Raw genomic sequence first — 17,548 nt, forward strand, 5'->3', positions numbered from 1 at the left:
GTGGAATATGCTTTTACATTAACCAAGGTTAGTGTACAGATGTCACAGTGTTGAAGCAGACGTGTAGCCCTAATCTGGAGAGTTTTTTTATAAACTGCAAACCGTTCTATTCTCCACGGGAGTTCTTCTCGTTTGTCATGGCCGGTGTTTACATCCCACCTCAGGCTTGTGTAACAGAGGCGTTACAGCACCTGGCTGACCAGATAGCAGACGTGGAGAAACAACATCCAGACTCTTTGCTTATCATTCTCGGGGATTTTAACAGAGCAAATCTAAACCACGAACTCCCTAAATACAGACAACATATAAAGTGTCCCACCAGGGGGGCTAACACACTGGACCACTGCTACACTGTAATAAAGGATTCATATCACTCTGTTCCCCGTGCAGCTTTGGGGCTCTCTGATCACTGTCTGATTCACCTCATCCTGACCTACAGGCAGAAGTTTAAATCTGCTAAACCTGTAGTAAGGACTGTAAAGAAATGGACAGAGGAGTCAAAGCAGGAGTTACAGGACTGCTTTGACTGCACTGATTGGAGTGTTTTTGAAGCTGCATCAGACAACCTAGATGAACTGACTGACACTGTGACATCTTACATCAGCTTCTGTGAGGACATGTGTGTGCAGACCAAGACTTTCTGCACATACAACAACAACAAACCCTGGTTCACACCTCAACTTAGGATGCTACGTCAGGCTAAGGAGGAAGCCTACAGGAGTGGGGACAGGGACCTGTTCAGGCAGGCCAAGTACACACTATCTAGGGAGATCAAAGTAGCCAAGAGGTGCTACACTGAGAAGCTAAAACAAAGCTTCTCAAACAAAGATCCTTCTGCAGTGTGGAAAAGCCTGCATGAAGTTACCAACTACAGGAAACCCTCCCCCCACCCCACTGGTAACAAAAGACTAGCTAGAGACCTGAACAGCTTCTACTGCAGGTTTTCACACCCACCCCCCAGCTCATTAGCATCAGCCCATCACCTGGACTCTGCCCTTCCTGCTCCCCCTACCTCACCCTCTGTCCCCCCACCTACCCTGAAGATCAATGAAAGAGATGTGTGCCAGCTTTTCAAGAGTCAAAAGATCAAAAAGGCTCCAGGACCAGACGGAGTATCTCCCTCCTGCCTGAAAGCCTGTGCTGAGCAGCTGGCACCCATCTTCACACGGACCTTCAACACATCACTGGAGCTGTGTGAAGTACCTTCCTGCTTCAAAAGTTCCAGCATCATCCCAGTCCCCAAGAAACCTGCCATCACAGGACTTAATGACTATCGACCCATTGCTCTGACGTCTGTAGTCATGAAGTCCTTTGAGAGGCTGGTTCTGAGCCACCTGAAGAAGATCACAGGACCCCTGCTGGACCCTCTGCAGTTTGCCTATCGGGCAAACAGGTCAGTAGAGGATACAGTCAACATTGGACTGAACTACATCCTGCACCACCTCGACTGCCCAGGGACCTACGCTAGGATCCTGTTTGTGGATTTCAGCTCTGCATTCAACACCATCATCCCGGACATCCTTCACCAGAAACTCACCCAGCTCACAGTGCCGGCCTCCACCTGTCAGTGGATCACCAACTTCCTGACTGACAGGAAGCAGCAAGTAAGGCTGGGAAGCATCACATCCAGCACCCGGTCACTCAGCACTGGCGCCCCCCAGGGGTGTGTTCTCTCCCCACTTCTATTCTCCCTCTACACCAATGACTGCACCTGAGGGGACCCCTCTGTGAAACTCCTGAAGTTTGCAGACGACACCACCGTCATCGGTCTCATCAGGGACGGGGACGAGTCTGCCTTCAGACGGGAGGTGGAACAGCTGGCTCTCTGGTGCAGTCAGAACCCTCTGGAACTGAACTCGTTCAAGACTGTGGAGATGACAGTGGACTTCAGAAGAAATCCCCCCCACTCCCCCCCCTTACCATTTTAAATAGGGAATTGGCTACCGTGGACTCCTTCAGGTTCCTGGGATCCACAATCTCACAGGACCTGAAGTGGACCTCCCACATAGACACAACCAGGAAAAAGGCACAGCAGAGGATGTTCTTCCTGTATCAGCAGAGGAAGTTCAACCTGCCCCAGGAGCTGCTGATCATGTTCTACACCTCCATCATTCAGTCTGTTCTGTACACCTCCATCACTGTCTGGTTTGGATCTACAACCAAACTAGACAGACACAGACTACAAAGGATAATTAGGACTGTAGAAAAGATCATTGGTGTTGATCTGCCCTCCATCCAAGACTTATACCTGTCCAGGGTCAGGAAACGGGCAGGTAGCATCACTGCAGACCCCTCCCACCCTGCACACAATCTGTTTAAACTCCTCCCCTCTGGCAGACGCTACAGATCACTGTACGCCAAAACAACCAGCCATAAAAACAGTTTGTTCCCCCAGGCTGTCACTGTGATCAACACTAAACAGTCAAAGAGTGTCAGACCTGTTTCTGTTTCTGTGAAAAAACCCTGGAACCAAACATAACAACCCTGGATCAACCTGTCACTGAGAATGTTCATAGACATACCTTTAATTTAAATGTTCTCCTGCACTACTTATCAATGCTCTACTGCACTATTTTCCTTTTATTATTATTATATTTTATTATTATCTTTCTTTTCTATTATTTTCCTTCTTTTTATCTTATTTATTTTATTTTTTTTATTTTATTTTATTTTTTTTAATTTTATTTAATTTTATTATTATTTTTTTTTAATTTTATTTTTTTTTAATTCTATTATTATTTTTATTATTATTATTTTTTTCTTGTTATTTTATCGAGTTTGCACATTCTAGTCTAACTACTGTTTATATTTATACTTATTATCATCTTTTCTAGTTGATTGTTTATTATTGAATGTTTCACTATTGGAGAGAGCACAGTTGACCGAGTCAAATTCCTCGTGTGTACAACATACACTTGGTGAATAAAGATGATTCTGATTCTGATATTTTTATTCCAAAGAAAAGGAAGCAGTCCAACTGATTCTTAAAATAAAAAAATAAATAAAACTAGGATGTAAATGTAAAATTCAGTTTTTATTGTATGTGTGAATTTGTAATACACATTTCATATTAACTTTTAGACTAATTTGAAATGTTATATATACTAAAACATTTTAAACAGGTTTGTTGTGTTTGCATTTGTTTTATGTAAAATGTTTTTAAAAGACAGAAAAGCTTAAAAGGAATAATATTTTATTTACCAATGATATGATTACTCAAAGTACAAATACTTTACTGTACTTTAGTAGATTTTTCTGGTATCAGTTCTTTACTTGAGTATTAATTTTTTTGGCGTCTTCTTACTTTTGCTCCTTACATTTTAAAAATTAACTCGTTACTTTTAAGACCTTCAAAAGATGATGTTACGACGTAGAAGACGCAAACCGCCAAACAGGTGGAGAAGTTTGACACATTTTATTTATAAACTATAATAAAGGGTAACATATTTAATTTTATTTCCACGTACCAGTTTTCTACAAATGTTATATTGAAAGCTGCTCTGGGTTTTGTTGAACATTTTATTGACAAACGTTATCTATAATGACTACTAAAGTCTCCAGGTGTTCAAAGGTCACAGATTGTGTCAGTTTTCTACAAGTTCTTAGAAAAATAAAAGATGTGGAATTTGCTGGTTTAAAAACCCTGTTTTATTTATTATTTTGTTTTACTTTTGCACTTAATTACATTTAGTAGCATTTACTTTTTCTCCAGTAAGGGAGCAACTTCAATACTTTTACCAGAGTCATTTTTTTATTCAAGTATCTATACTTTTACTTGAGTACTAAAGACTAGTGCTTTTGCCACCTCTGCTTGTTAGTATTATTGTGATATAGGAATGAAAAGGAGAATTTGAAACTATTTAAACTTTAAATATCACGATTAAATACAATGAAGTAAAAACGAAAAAACGAATGACAAGAAAAATATGGAAATTGTCTATTTGTACGGTTACCGAAGACCACGTACTTTGGGTTATAAATAGGGGTGCTGCGTACGGACAAAATAACAAAATATCGGTATATTGCAACCGTACAGATAGCCACTCAAAAATATTCCCTTGTGGTGACGTCATACCAAAAGTACGGGGCGCGGCTCCCTGCGGCCTCCCGCCCTTACGTCACAACGTGCTTACGTCCCTCACGGGGCGGAGCTATAAAGCCTGTTTTGTCGGATCGCCCCGTCAGGAAGCTTCCATTTTGTGCCTGCTGCTGATCAAAGCCCTAGTCCCGTTCACCGCCACCGAACCGAACATCTGCTCAAACAGTCCAAGACAGCCGAAGAACCGCGCGTTAACCAAGTTACCGTCCGAAAGGAAACCAAATCTTATCGTATGTCCGGTATCCAGAACCTCAAATCTTTTGGTGAGTGTTGGTGTGGGGGGAAGGGCAAGGCTAACGTGCTAATCTGGCAACCTCCCTTTTTGGTCCGTACTCCAATTTAGTCGATATTATAACTTTTAGGACGTTTTATATTCATTCACTTGTACAACGTGTGTTAGTCTGTCTTTTCCAACCTCCTGATGTGGTTGCCAAGCCGTTTTACCGTTAAAATAAAACCGGCCGCCATTAGGCCTTTAGCGTGCTAACGCGTTAGCCTTTTCTTCAGCTGTGAGCGCGTTCGAGCTGAGCGGATCAGTGAGCTACTCCAGGCCGCGGATCATCTTAGGCCTCTGAGAAGATGCTGAGTCATTGAACACATTTTAAAGTCAGTCGAGTCAGCAATGTTTATTTAAAATTACGGTCAGTTTTAATGTAATCTCATTATCATAAATATCCACATTAATGGATATATTACCTGTAGGTCAACATCTGTAATTCTAATCCTGAGTTGTATTTTCTTTCTAGTGATGACTTGGTTAAAGAGTTGTGTCATAACTCAGTGTATATGTGTGATTTTACACGTTAATGATGTAGGATCAACTTTTAACTGTGGGACACTTTGTCATAACTTGGATTATTTCAATGATCAGACTAATCAAAATATTATCCTGATTCAAAGTAGTAAATAAAAGTGGTTGAATTTATAGACAAGGTTGGTAAAATTTTAGATTACCTCTCACACTTGTTTTGTCATTAAAGCATCTGTCAGACCTTCAGTTGGCATGTATTGAAACACGAGCTTCAAGATTGGCCAAAATTAGTAAACCAGAGTCAAATATTAATTCTGTTACGTATTACACTGCGGACCTCACTGAAGTCAAGACATGATAATTCTTCAAATGATATATCAGCTAAATTGAAACGATGCACAATATGAAATGTTTCACTAAATAATAATGTACAGGCTTAAAACTGAGTGATTTAAAAAGTATGTGTTGTTAATGATGAAGAGCAGCTTCATCACGGCGTGCGTTGTTTCTGTCTCAACCGTTGGATCGTGTTTGTACGCTGACCACAGTGTTTGCGCGACACTTTCATTCTTCATTTGTTGGTTTAATGGTTTGGATTTTCTTAAAGCCAATCACTCTAGCGTAGTTTAGCTAATGCAAATTAAAGACCGAACTAAGACCGTTACTGATAGATTAGTCATATGGGGACAGGGTCATCTATGTCAGCAAAATGGTGGTCCATTGTTCTATGAAGCTGTGATAACCACATTTTATTCATCTGAATAATATCCAAGTTTTTATTATATTCATCTTAAAGATGAAAGATTTTGTTTTAATCAGAAATAAAATGGGTTCAAAGTGACCAAAAATGGTGGAAAAAGTGGTGAAGTGGGATTTTAAAAACCTCAGAATTTGGGTAAAAGTTGCAAATTAGAGAAACGGTGGTAAAAAGGGTTCAAAGTGTCAATTTTAAAATAGTTTAAACTGGCAAATAATGGTGAATGTGGTTTTTACTGTGAAAAGTGCTCTATAAATAAAGATTACTTACTTATAACTTGTAAGAAAAAAAAAAACATGAAAAGAGGTTAAAAGTGACTGTGCCAACATTTGACGTAGAAATAGGTTAAAATGGAAAATTTGGTGTATTTGCAGGAAAAATTGTAAAAATATGCACAAAATTAACTGAAATTGTTAAAAAATTTGTTTCTTGAAAGCATTTTTATTGTCATTTTACAAAGTTGTACAATGAAATTATAGCAGCTTGGAATAGTGTTACACAATATTTAGGTGTTAAAGATATATATATATATATATATATATATTTAATCAGAAATAAAATGGTTTAAAAGTGACCAAAATGGTGGTGAAATGGGATTTTAAAAGCTACAAAAATTGTTCATATTAGAGTGGGTAAAAAGTCAACCTGAAGTTTCTTAGTGTTTTGTGTTTTCCTTCAGACCCCTTTGCTGATGCAAGTAAGGGTGATGACCGCCTCCCAGCCGGGACAGAGGACTACATCCACATAAGAATCCAACAGCGGAACGGCAGGAAGACCCTCACCACTGTCCAGGGCATCGCTGCTGATTATGACAAGAAGAAGCTAGTCAAGGCCTTCAAGAAGGTCCGTCTTTATGATCAGCGTGGTCCGATGCCACCTGGTTTTTGATATTGTTGTAAAAACGGTTATGTAATGGATTCTCAGCTGTTTCCATAACGTTTTCAGTAAAAATTTGAGATTTTCCTGTCATTTTCTGATGGCATCGTGTGAAAACCTGATCCAGTGTTTAATTTAAATTTTCAAATGTTTGTTTTATGTTCCAATAGAAGTTTGCCTGCAATGGGACAGTGATCGAGCACCCAGAGTATGGTGAAGTGATCCAGCTGCAGGGAGACCAGCGCAAGAATATCTGCCAGTTCCTCATCGACGTGAGTCTCATTACCTTTTTTTTTTCAGCTCCCCCCCAATCAATTGTTTTAAAACTGCTTCTGTTTGTCCACAGATCGATTTGGCCAAAGAGGAGCAGCTGAAAGTTCACGGCTTTTAGAGCAGCAGTGGCCCCTCCTCTCCTGAAGAACCTCCCCCCCTCCCCACACACACACACACACACACCATGCAGCCCCTCTGCTCCTATCAGACAAACACAGGACTCTGTAACACTGTCGCCCTCCGACACCAGGGGGCGCTCTCTCTGAGAAGCTCCATCAGGGTGGCGCGGTGATGACTCCGCCTCTTCCCCCTCATCTCCCCCCCCTTTTTAATCTTTTCTTTTTAGCTCGTGCCGCAGACGAGGCACCGTTTCATGTAACTTTTTGTTTTGTACTTCAATAAAAATGAGTCTCCGTCTACTGCAGTGGAGTTTTGTCCCCGAGTCTAAAGTTTACCTCAAAAAGGCGTCCTCTGCTGTGATTGGACGACGTGAGCTCAGGGTTGACGCTGAACGTTACGTCGCTTTAAGGCGTTTGAAGAGCGGTCGCTGCTTTGGTTCAATAAAAGTCCTGCAGCTGACGACTGTGTGGGTGTGTCTTTTGTTCTCATGCCCTAATTGGTCAGTGAGCGCTACTCAAGTGCCACTAAACATTTGGCTATATTAGAGCAGCCCCTTCAAAGTAAAAGCATTCTTGCTAAGGAAGAATCTTAAAACAAACGGAAGTCTTGAGTGTGAAGTTGTAATACAGTGTATGGCACGCAGTTTTAACATCAGTGAGGCTTCGTAGCATATTTTTACTTTTCACGAGTGGAATTTACAATTGGACATGTATTTATATTTTGACTGGTTAAGACTTATTTAGTGATAGCTACTGTAATTCCCTTTTCAAATGTGAGAATAACAATTGTAAATATCCAAAATTGAATTTCCACTAGTGCAAAATATATTTTCTCATTTCAACATTCTGGGTAAGTGGGACATTCAGAATAATTGCTGAAACAGCCTGACTAGTGCACTGTTTAACAATGAATCGTTTCTTACTTGACCATGGTGCAGCCAGTACTGAGCTAAAATAATAGTTCTGTATTTGCAGAAATGGCCGGAACACTAGATGTCACACACGCACACACTACTAAAGGCTGCAACTAACGACTATTTTCATAATCGATGAGTCATTGATTATTGAAACTATTAATTGACTAATCAAATGATAATACAATTATAACGCTCTTGCGCACACGCAAACACACCAACGCTCTTGCACGCACACACCGACACTCTTGCGCGTATGCTCACACCAATACTCGCGCGCACACACCAACACTCTTGTGCGCACACCAACACTCGCGTGCATGCACACAAACACTCTTGCGCATGTACCAACGCTCTTGCACGCACACACCGACACTCTTGCGCGCATGCTCACACACCAATACTCTTGCACCTGCACACCAACACTCGCGCACACACACCAACACTCTTGAGCATGCACAGAAACATTCGCACGCAGTGGAGGGTGGATCCGCATACCCTGCGCCTGCACGTCTGACACTACATCTATATTTTCTATAAACGTGGAATGGGTACACGGGCACAATGCACAAGTCATGTCCGCATGTGTTTTTGATGTGCCTTAACACGTTAACGCGTCAACACGTTTGCAGACGCCACACTTACGCCACACTTTAAAGCGTATGCACACATACGCCACACCTGGATGACACCTAACAAACATATTAGTCACACGTAGAAGCAGGTATGGCATGAGTGAAGCTTCAGTTGTCAGGCGTGTTTTACTATCTAGCACCGTTTGCGTGATATGTAAACCCTTGAAAAAAATTTGCTAGGCGTGTACGCGCGATGGACTGGTGGGCTTGAATTTAAAATGGATCCAACCCCCATACACGCACGCACACATCAACAACTCTTGCGTGCATCCACCAACACTATTACACCTGCACACTAATGCTTTTGCGCACACACCAACACTCATGTGCGCACACTCGTGCTCTTGCGCGCACACTAACACTCGGCGCACACACCAAAGCTCTTGCACACAGTAACACTAATTTTAGTTTTGTTGAGAATGATAAATTCATTGCTTCAGTTTTAATAAATTCAGAGTTAGGTAAAATGCAATTTTTTATCTCAAGAAATATTTGCGTCTTTATTACATAATTACTCCCTTTTTTTTTTTTTTTTTTTTTTTTTCACCTTGTTTGCACATGCTGTTGAAGGTTAACACTACAAGAAGTGCAATCTTTTAACAGCAATGCATATTTTATTATTGCAATTAAATAAATGAATTTATTTCATTGCATAATTGTGACCATCACCAGCCCTCCCTAGGGAAGGGTAAATACTTTATTAAAGGGAGGATGTAAAAGAGAGAGGGCAGTGTTACACCAGGGTGAGGGGGGTGGGGGGGGGGGAGTTAACAGGGAGGAGGGATACAAGATAGGAAAACGAATGGGTGGGGAATAATCAATAAGTTTCAAGTGATGTGATGTGAAATTGTGGTTGTGTATATTGTGCTTATTGTTGTGTTATCAAGCCAGTCTGGTGACCAGTGTGCGGCTTAGGAATAATGGTGGTGGCTGTGAGCAGAGGAGGAAGTGAGTGGAAGTTACATAAAACAGGTATTTGGGAACAACGTGTCTATGGTTGAGCCCAGTATGAGTGTTATCCCACAGCCCGAGGCCAGTGCGTCCATGACAAATGTGATTCCAAGAGCCGCTACTGCAAAACCCATAAGCCGCCCCCGGGCCCGAAGAAGCAGTCGGGCCAGCAGAAAGAGCGAGAGATCTAGGGGCCCCCGGCGACCACCCCACGGCCAAGCAGCCCCCCGAACGCCCCCAAGGTCCCAAGCCGAGAGGCTGCCATTGCCCCCCCCATACACACCCGAAAAGCCCCCAAGGAGCCAAGGACCCAGCGCACCACGCCACCGACTCCAACCCCCAACCCCCAGGCCCCCCAGCCCCCCACCCCCCCACCACCACCCACACCCCCGCGCCCAGCCCCCCGAGGGGAGGGCCCAGAGAGCCCCCCGCCCGAGACCCCAGCGGAGGAGCCAAAGCCCACGCCCAGCAGACGACCAGAGCCACGCCGAACGGGCAGCCGGCGGGCCCCCGCCGGTGAGCCCAGAGCCAGCAAGGACCCGACCCCAGGCCAGGAGGACCCGGAATGGATGCAGCACCAGGAGCAGCCCGCCCAGGGCGAACGACCACACCCCAAGCCGCATAAGGCACCAGGGGGCCGCTGGGAGTCCCCCCGCCGGTCCCCAGGCACCCCAACCTAGCCCCCCCGGGCGCCCCAGATGCTGATGCCGCCCGCGCCACGAGCTTCAGTTCTTTAAAGCCAGGGCCCCCTCCAGAGGCCAAGCCAGACCGCCCCGCCGGGATGTGGCCCCCTAATTTAACCCCGACACTCTGCCTCACGGGGGACCGCCCAAGCAGGGGCCGCACCAGAAGGTATGCAAGGGCGCGGCACGCGCCACCCGCCCCAGAAGACCCCCGCCAGGACCGGCCCGGCCAGCCGGCCAAGCACCCCGGGCCCCAGGAGCACCCCCAGGGACCAGGACCCCCCAAGGGCAAGCCCCCGGGCCAAGCCCCCCGGGACGCGCCCCCTACCCCAGCCCAGGTCCCGGCCACAGCCCAGCAGGACCGCACAGCCCCAGACGGCACAAGGCCAGCAGCCCAGGGCCCGCCGCCCCCCGGACAGCGCAAGTCACAGGGCAGCGCCCCCCGCCGGCCCGCGAGCAACCGGCGACCCCCACCGCGGGGACGGAGGCACCCCAACGGCACACATCCAGCGCGGGACAGCAGCCCCCAGCCAAAGATGCCCCGGACCCACCCACCAGTCCGCAGATGGCAGGACATACCCACCAGGCGGCCGAAAGCAACCTCAACCATCGGAACAGCTAACGCCGCCCCCCCAGTAAACAGCATCATCCCGAGGCGCCAAACAACCCTGCCCCAACCCCGGTGAGGACACCAGCACCCCCCCAGCACACCCACCCCCCAAACCGGCGAGGCAGGCCGCCCCGGGCCCGCACACCGCGGGGCCCGCCCCCAAGGCCACCAGGAGACAAAGCAAGCACCAAGCCACACCCAAGGGGGAGAGGCACCCCCGCGCCCCACCCGGCCGACACAGCCCGGAAAGACCCCGCAAGGAGAGACCCCGGCAAAGCCCCCCCGAGACCCACCGCCACGCCCGACCGCACCATCTTGATGTGCTTTTACTCTATGCAGTGGCCCAGCCACCAACAGAGGGGCCAGGCCCCCACCGGAGAGGCCCAAATATGTGTACCAACCCACCACCCTGTTATGGTGCCTCTCCATTCCCCAATGGAGAGGCACTTCCCGATCCCCTGTGTGAATGTGTGTGTTTGGTGAATGTATGGGGTGTAATTAAAAGAAGGGGGATGGAGGGGAGCGGTGCTCCCCCTCCAGCCTCTGTGGATTTATGTGTATGTGGTGTAATAGGCCGGAGGGTGTAAATGATGATACACCCTCCGGGGGGTGACATGTTGAGATGCGATTAAAATTGGAGGGATTAGTAGGGCAACTAGAGGTGGGAGGGCCGCCCCCATGCCACTACATAGTAACACAGGTGGCGGCCCCCTCCACCCCCAGCCCCACCATCCAGCCCCCCAAGGGTTGGGTATTGGTGTGTGGTGCATTTTCTGAGTGAGCCAGACCAGCTGGGAGTGGGGTGAAGTGAACATGTAGGAGGCCTGTCCAGTGTGAGCCGGGCCCGTCCGCGTGGCGGGCCACGCGAGAGGGTAGATGGCGCAGACGGGCAAGTGGCACTGCGGGCCCCGGAACAGCACAGCCGGAGACCCCCCCCCACGGCACCCCCCCAGACCGCGCCGGCCCCGCGGAGCACGGCGACACCCCCCACCCCCGGGCACAGCCAGGCACCAACAACATCCCCCGGCGCCCCAGGGGGCGACCCCCGCCGCCCGCCGGCCCGGAGCAACGCCACCCCGCCACCAAGGGGAGCGGCCGAGCAGGGGGGAGGCCCATGCCCGCACCAGGGCCAGCACAGGCCCACCCGGCGCCACGATACAACACTCTCCACCGGGAGGCGGCCCCGGCCCCCCCGACGAGAGAGGACGCCATCCACCGCCAAGCAGGGCCATCCCGCCAGCCACGGACCGGCAAGCCAGAGTACCGAAGCACCCCCAGCCCGGAACCGCCCCCCCACACCAACGGCGCCAATAGAGCCCCCCCCCCCCACGGAGGCAATCCCCGACGACCCACGCACCGGCACGAGACACCCCCCCGACGCCAGCACACCCCGAACAACAGCGGGCCCAAGGCCACCAGCCCCGCCCCGCCCAAGGCTGCGCAGCGCCGCCACGAGCCGCGGCCGGTCCCCGGGCAGATTGCCGGAGAGCACCTCCCCGGACACGTAGCCCAAGGATCCGCCCCCGGGGCACCCCCGCCCCGGAATCGCGCCCACGGCGCCCGGTGCACCCAGCCAGCAGACCAGCCAATCCCAACGCGGATCCACCGGGCGAGGAACCACGCGCCGCGCCCCCGCACACCCGCCCAATACGACCCCCGGGGCGGCCCCATAGTACCCCTCACCCCACCCCCTAGCCATAACGTCCACACCCCGGCCATTGCGGTCGTACAAAAAGCCCCCGAGGGGGCCCCGCCTGGCTCGTCGCGCAAGCGACATCCCTAGCAAAGGTGCGCCCCAGGGAGCCAAGCCAAGGACCCGCAAGGGCCGACGGAGCAACCCACAGCCACACCCCGCCACCCAGCAACCCAGGAGGCAATCGCCGACCCCGGGCAGCAGCCACCCCCAAAGCTACCCCCACCCCGGATCCCCCCGGACCGGAGCCAAGGACCCCACCACCCCAGGCCCCCCAACGAGACCACCCCCCAGCCAACCCACCCGGCACGGCACCGCCCGTCCCCCAGGCGGGAGCCACAGCCCCCCCACCAGTGCCCCAGGCCAACGGGAGCCCCCCAAACCCAACCCCACAGGATGGCGGGCGCAAGAGCAAAGGAGGAGGAGGGGGGGAGGACGAGACAGGGGGACAGGGAGCAAGGGGAAGGAGCGGCAGGGGAGCACGCAGGGCCCCAGCCCCAGAGACCAACCAGATGCGCATGCAAGGGGCAACGGCGCCAAATCAAACAGCCCCGGGACCCCGTGAACACCCAGAAGGAATGCACACCCGTGCTGAGGCAACAAGGCACCCCGGCAACCCACCCCAGCCATCCTGACCAAGACCACCCCAGAGGCCCAAGGCGGCCCCGGCCTACAGTTGGGCTAGTGCGTTAGTAAAGAGTGGTGCTGGCAGTCGCTTGCAGGCTAGATCATCAGGCTTTTAAAAATTTAGATTTAATGCAATTAAAAAAGGAGTCCAACGCTCCTCAAAGCACGTTATTTTTTTTTGTTTTCTGAGAGCAGACATCTTTTCCATGGAAATAAATTCTGTGAGGAGATTTTGCCATTGGTTTATGTTTAAGGATTTTTTGTCTTTCCAATTTAGTAATATTGTTTTTTTTGCTATGGCTAGTGCCGCAAGGATTGATTGTGATTGGTTTGCTGGAGGTTGAAGCATTGTCAGGTCTCCAATCAAACAAAGATTTGGAGATAAAGGAATTCTGTAGTCCAAAATGGAGGACAGTTTTTCAGTGATTAGAATCCAAAAGTGTTGAACTGGGGAGCAAAGCCATAAGGCATGTAGATAGGAATCCGCTGTATTCTGGGTGCACTGAGAGCAGATGTCTGTTGCTGAGAAGCCCATTTTATGCATTTTCTGTTGGGTAATGTGGGATCTGTGGAGGACCTTGTATTGAATTAGCTGAAGGTTTGTGTTTTTTGTCATCTTAAAAGTATTACAACAAATTTCTGCCCAGAAATCAGTGCTCGGGGTGATTGAGAGTTCGGCCTCCCACTTCGCGATTGGTAAGTAATTACAGTTAGTGTTCGAAAGCGCTCTGTATATTTTTGAGAGTTTTTTTGATTTTGTTGAGATTTTTTTCATATATATAGCCAGTTCTGGAGGTTGTAACGTAGTTAAGTCTAGTGGAGTGGTTTTCTTTATTGTCTCTGTTACTTGTAAGTACTGTAGAAAGTTACTTTTATTTATATCGAATGCTTGGGTTAGATTGTTATATGACCTGATCTTGTCATTTTCAAAAAGGTCTTGGAGATGAGTGATTCCACTCTCTTCCCATGTCTTCAGATAGAGTGGTGTTTTTTTATTTTTAAAGTCGGGGTTGTGCCAGATTGGAGAGAGTATACTAGTTTTTAATTGGCCATTTGTGATGTCCAGGGCTTTCCACCATGCAGTCAGTGTGGAGGCAATTAGTGGGTTTTTAAAGCAGTTGTGATGTTTGAGGGTCGCAGTGATAAAAGGGAGATCAGAGAGTTTAATGTGTTTGCAGTCTAACTGTTCTATTTCTAGCCAGGTGTTGTAGTAATCTTTTGGATTTAGCCATTCTGTTAAATATAGTATTTGGTTTGCTAAGTAATAATGCATGAAATTAGGGGCTTCTAAACCACCCTCGTCTTTGTTTTTTTGAAGGGTAGAAAGGCTTATTTTAGGTTTTTTATTTCTAGCATAGAATTTTGTAGTTGTAGAATCTAATCTTTGAAACCATTGTTTTGGTGGTTTTAGTGGTATCATTGAGAACAAGTAGTTTATTTTTGGTAAGATTTTCATTTTAACTGAGGCTATCCTGCCAAGTAGTGAGATGGGGAGATTGTTCCATCTCCGCAGATCTTCTGTGACTTTGTCCAACATCGGATCATGATTTAGTTTAATTAATTCATTTAAGTTTGGTGATATATTTAAGCCTAGATATTTAATTGTATTTGTGGTGGAGGGGTGTTGTGGATTTTGGTTTGCAGGATTCCTAGAGTTTTTTGTCAAAGGGAGGATTGATGATTTTGTCCAGTTAATGGAATAGTCTGATAATTTAGAGAAGCTGTTTATTAGATTAAATACTTCCTCTAAAGAGGATTGCGGTTCTTCCAAATAGAGTAAAATGTCATCCGCGTAGAGATTAATTTTGTGTTCTGAGATGGATGAGTGGATTCCTTTAATAACAGAGTTCTGACGTACAGCTGCTGCGAGAGGTTCAACGAATATTGCAAAAAGCAAAGGTGAGAGTGGACAGCCTTGTCTGGTTCCCCTCTGCAGTGTGAAGCTTTGGGATGTTATTTTGTTTGTGGTTACTGAGGCCTTAGGTTTATTGTACAGGGTGGAGATCCATTGTATGAATGATTCTCCGAAGCCAAATTTGCCAAGGACAGTTAGGAGGAATGACCAGTTTACTCTATCAAATGCTTTTTCTGCATCGAGTGACAAGATTATTGTTTTCTTTTTAGAGTTCTGTGCCATGTTGATCACATTAAACAGTCTTCTCACATTGTCTGTGGAGTGTCTATTTTTAATAAAACCTGTCTGGTCTTGGTGTATAATTGACTGTACGACTTTCTCTAACCTAGATGTGAGTGCTTTGGAAATAATTTTTAAGTCTGTGTTAATAAGTGAGATGGGACAATAGCTTGAGGGTAATATGGGGTTTTTGTCTGGTTTAAGTAACAATTTAATGTTCGCTGTATTCATGTGACCTCCTACATGCCCTTTATTTTTGATCTCTGTTACTACTCTGAAAAATAGTGGAGCCAGCATTGACCAGAAATGTTTAAGGAATTCAGCAGGGAACCCATCTGGACCTGGTGCTTTGCCTGTTGACATGCTATCTAAAGCATTTTGTAATTCTTGTAAGGTTAATGGTGAGTCTAAGGTGGTTTTCTGATCTATAGTGAGCTGTGGTAGGTTTAGTTTATTAAGAAAGGTTTTAATATCTTCAGGGTCAGGGTTTAAATTTGATGAGTATAAGTTTTGATAATAATCATGAAAGATGTTATTAATGTCCTGAGGTAAGTTTAAAGTTTGACCTGCGTTATCAGAAATTGCTGCTATAAAGGAATTTTCTTTATTATGTTTGAGCTGATTTGCTAAATATTTGCCTGATTTATTATTGTAGTCAAAGTTTTTGTATCGTAATTGTTGCAAAATGAAGTCGGTTTTTTTAGATAAGATGATATTCAGATTAAGTTTTGTATTTTGGAGTTTTTCCCATAAAAGTTCAGACGGGTTAGCTGCGTATTCTTCCGTAAGTTTTTTGATCTTTTCTTCAAGTGTTTTTTCTGCCATCTGTTCCTGTTTTTTCTTAAAAGAAGAGTATGATATAATCTTCCCTCTAATGACAGCCTTGCCAGTTTCCCAGAGTAAGGACGGTGATATTTCCGGGGAGTCGTTTGTCAATAGAAAGTCCTCCCATTCTTTTCTTATAATTTTTTCAAATTTACTGTCATTAAGTAATGAAGTGTTAAAGCGCCATAGAGAGGATACTTTCTGATTAGAGTCACACTGCAGGGTGAGGGATATTGGGGCATGATCGCTAATAATTATAGGATGTATTTTAGAGGACATCTTATGTACGATGGAATTATTTGAAAGAAAAAAGTCAATTCGGGAGAAGGATTTATGCACAGGGGAGAAGAAGGTATATTCTTTTTTAGTTGGGTTATTCAGTCTCCATACATCTCCTATTCCAAGATCTTCCATGTAATCCATTAATACTTTAGCAGATCGAGATGGTTTTGTATTTGAGCACTTACTAGATCTGTCCAATGATGTGTTGAGCGCCAGATTGAAGTCACCTCCGATGATTAGAGATGAGTCTGCAGAAAGGTCTGAAAGCTCTGAGAAAATTCTATGGAAAAAATCAGGGTCATCATTATTGGGGGCATATAGATTAAGAATTGTGAAACATTTATTATAGATTACTACTTTGATAATAATATATCTACCCTCTGGGTCTATGACGGAGTTGATTATGTTAACGGGTAACCTTTTGTTGAGAAGAACCGAGACTCCTCTTTGTCTGGAATTGAAACATGAGTTATATATCTTGTTAAAATTTGAATCTGTCAGGGATTTTTCTTCTGATTTAAGTAAGTGAGTTTCTTGAAAGAAGACAATGTCTGCATTTAATCTTGATACATAGTCAAATATCTTAATCTTTTTAGCCTGTGAGCGAATGCCACGCACATTCCAAGAAGTTACTGTAAACTGATACATAGAATGAGGTGAGTGTTAGTCCATACAGGTGTGAGCATAAGTGAGAATCTGTGAGCATTTGTGCACTGTGTTGTAAAAAGCTTGGATGCAAGGAAAGAAAGAAGAGGAGACATATTTATCATGCGATAGCACCACGGGGTAAAGGACTGGATTGAATAGGTTAGTGAAAAGCACAAACATACAATGACAACAACCAATATCAAAAGAGTAAAAGGAGCAAGGGGTAATTATAGGAGGTATAGGAGGTGGGGGGTGTTGTGGGTGTTGAGTGAGTGTGAAAGAAAAAAAAAGAGTGAGGGGTTCGAGACGAGTGAGTTGACATGAGGGTAGAGAGTGTCCTGTGAGAGAGTACGTGCCAAAAAGAGTTTACCAAAATCTAAGCCAATATGTAGCATACATACAAACATACATACACATACGTGTCTATATATACCTATCCATGTTTTTATTTTAGTGTTATTATTATCTTTATGTATTTATTTATTTTAATTATTATTATTGTTATATATATATACATATATTTTTTTAATTTTTTTTTTTTTTTATGGAGTTATCATTATTTTAAATAAAAATAAAATAAAATAAAATAAATTACTCCCTTTTTTAATGTCCATCTTCCCTTTTCTCTATGAAACAGAAATTCTACTGAAGAACAATTATTAAATTGTAGT

General features: G+C 45.8%; 1 protein-coding gene across 1 annotated transcript; it reads left to right on the forward strand.

Moving 5' to 3' along the window:
* Nucleotides 1-4,147: 4,147 nt before the first annotated feature.
* eif1 (eukaryotic translation initiation factor 1) lies at nt 4,148-7,175 on the forward strand. The gene is made up of 4 exons (XM_028454869.1): nt 4,148-4,362; nt 6,287-6,450; nt 6,654-6,755; nt 6,830-7,175. Exons 1-4 carry the CDS (start codon nt 4,332-4,334, stop codon nt 6,872-6,874), a joined length of 342 nt encoding a protein of 113 aa, XP_028310670.1. The 5' UTR covers nt 4,148-4,331; the 3' UTR covers nt 6,875-7,175.
* The last annotated feature ends 10,373 nt before the right edge of the window (nt 7,176-17,548 follow it).

The sequence above is a fragment of the Gouania willdenowi genome, chromosome 8, assembly GCF_900634775.1.
Source record: "Gouania willdenowi chromosome 8, fGouWil2.1, whole genome shotgun sequence".
Taxonomy (NCBI): Eukaryota; Metazoa; Chordata; class Actinopteri; order Blenniiformes; family Gobiesocidae; genus Gouania; species Gouania willdenowi.

Excerpts from the sequence above, each read along its gene's own strand:
- eif1 (XM_028454869.1), top strand. The coding sequence starts at position 4,332 with ATGTCCGGTATCCAGAACCTCAAATCTTTTG. Across the intron at positions 6,451-6,653 it reads TAGTCAAGGCCTTCAAGAAG|AAGTTTGCCTGCAATGGGAC; the intron begins GTCCGTCTTTAT and ends ATGTTCCAATAG. Across the intron at positions 6,756-6,829 it reads TCTGCCAGTTCCTCATCGAC|ATCGATTTGGCCAAAGAGGA; the intron begins GTGAGTCTCATT and ends GTTTGTCCACAG.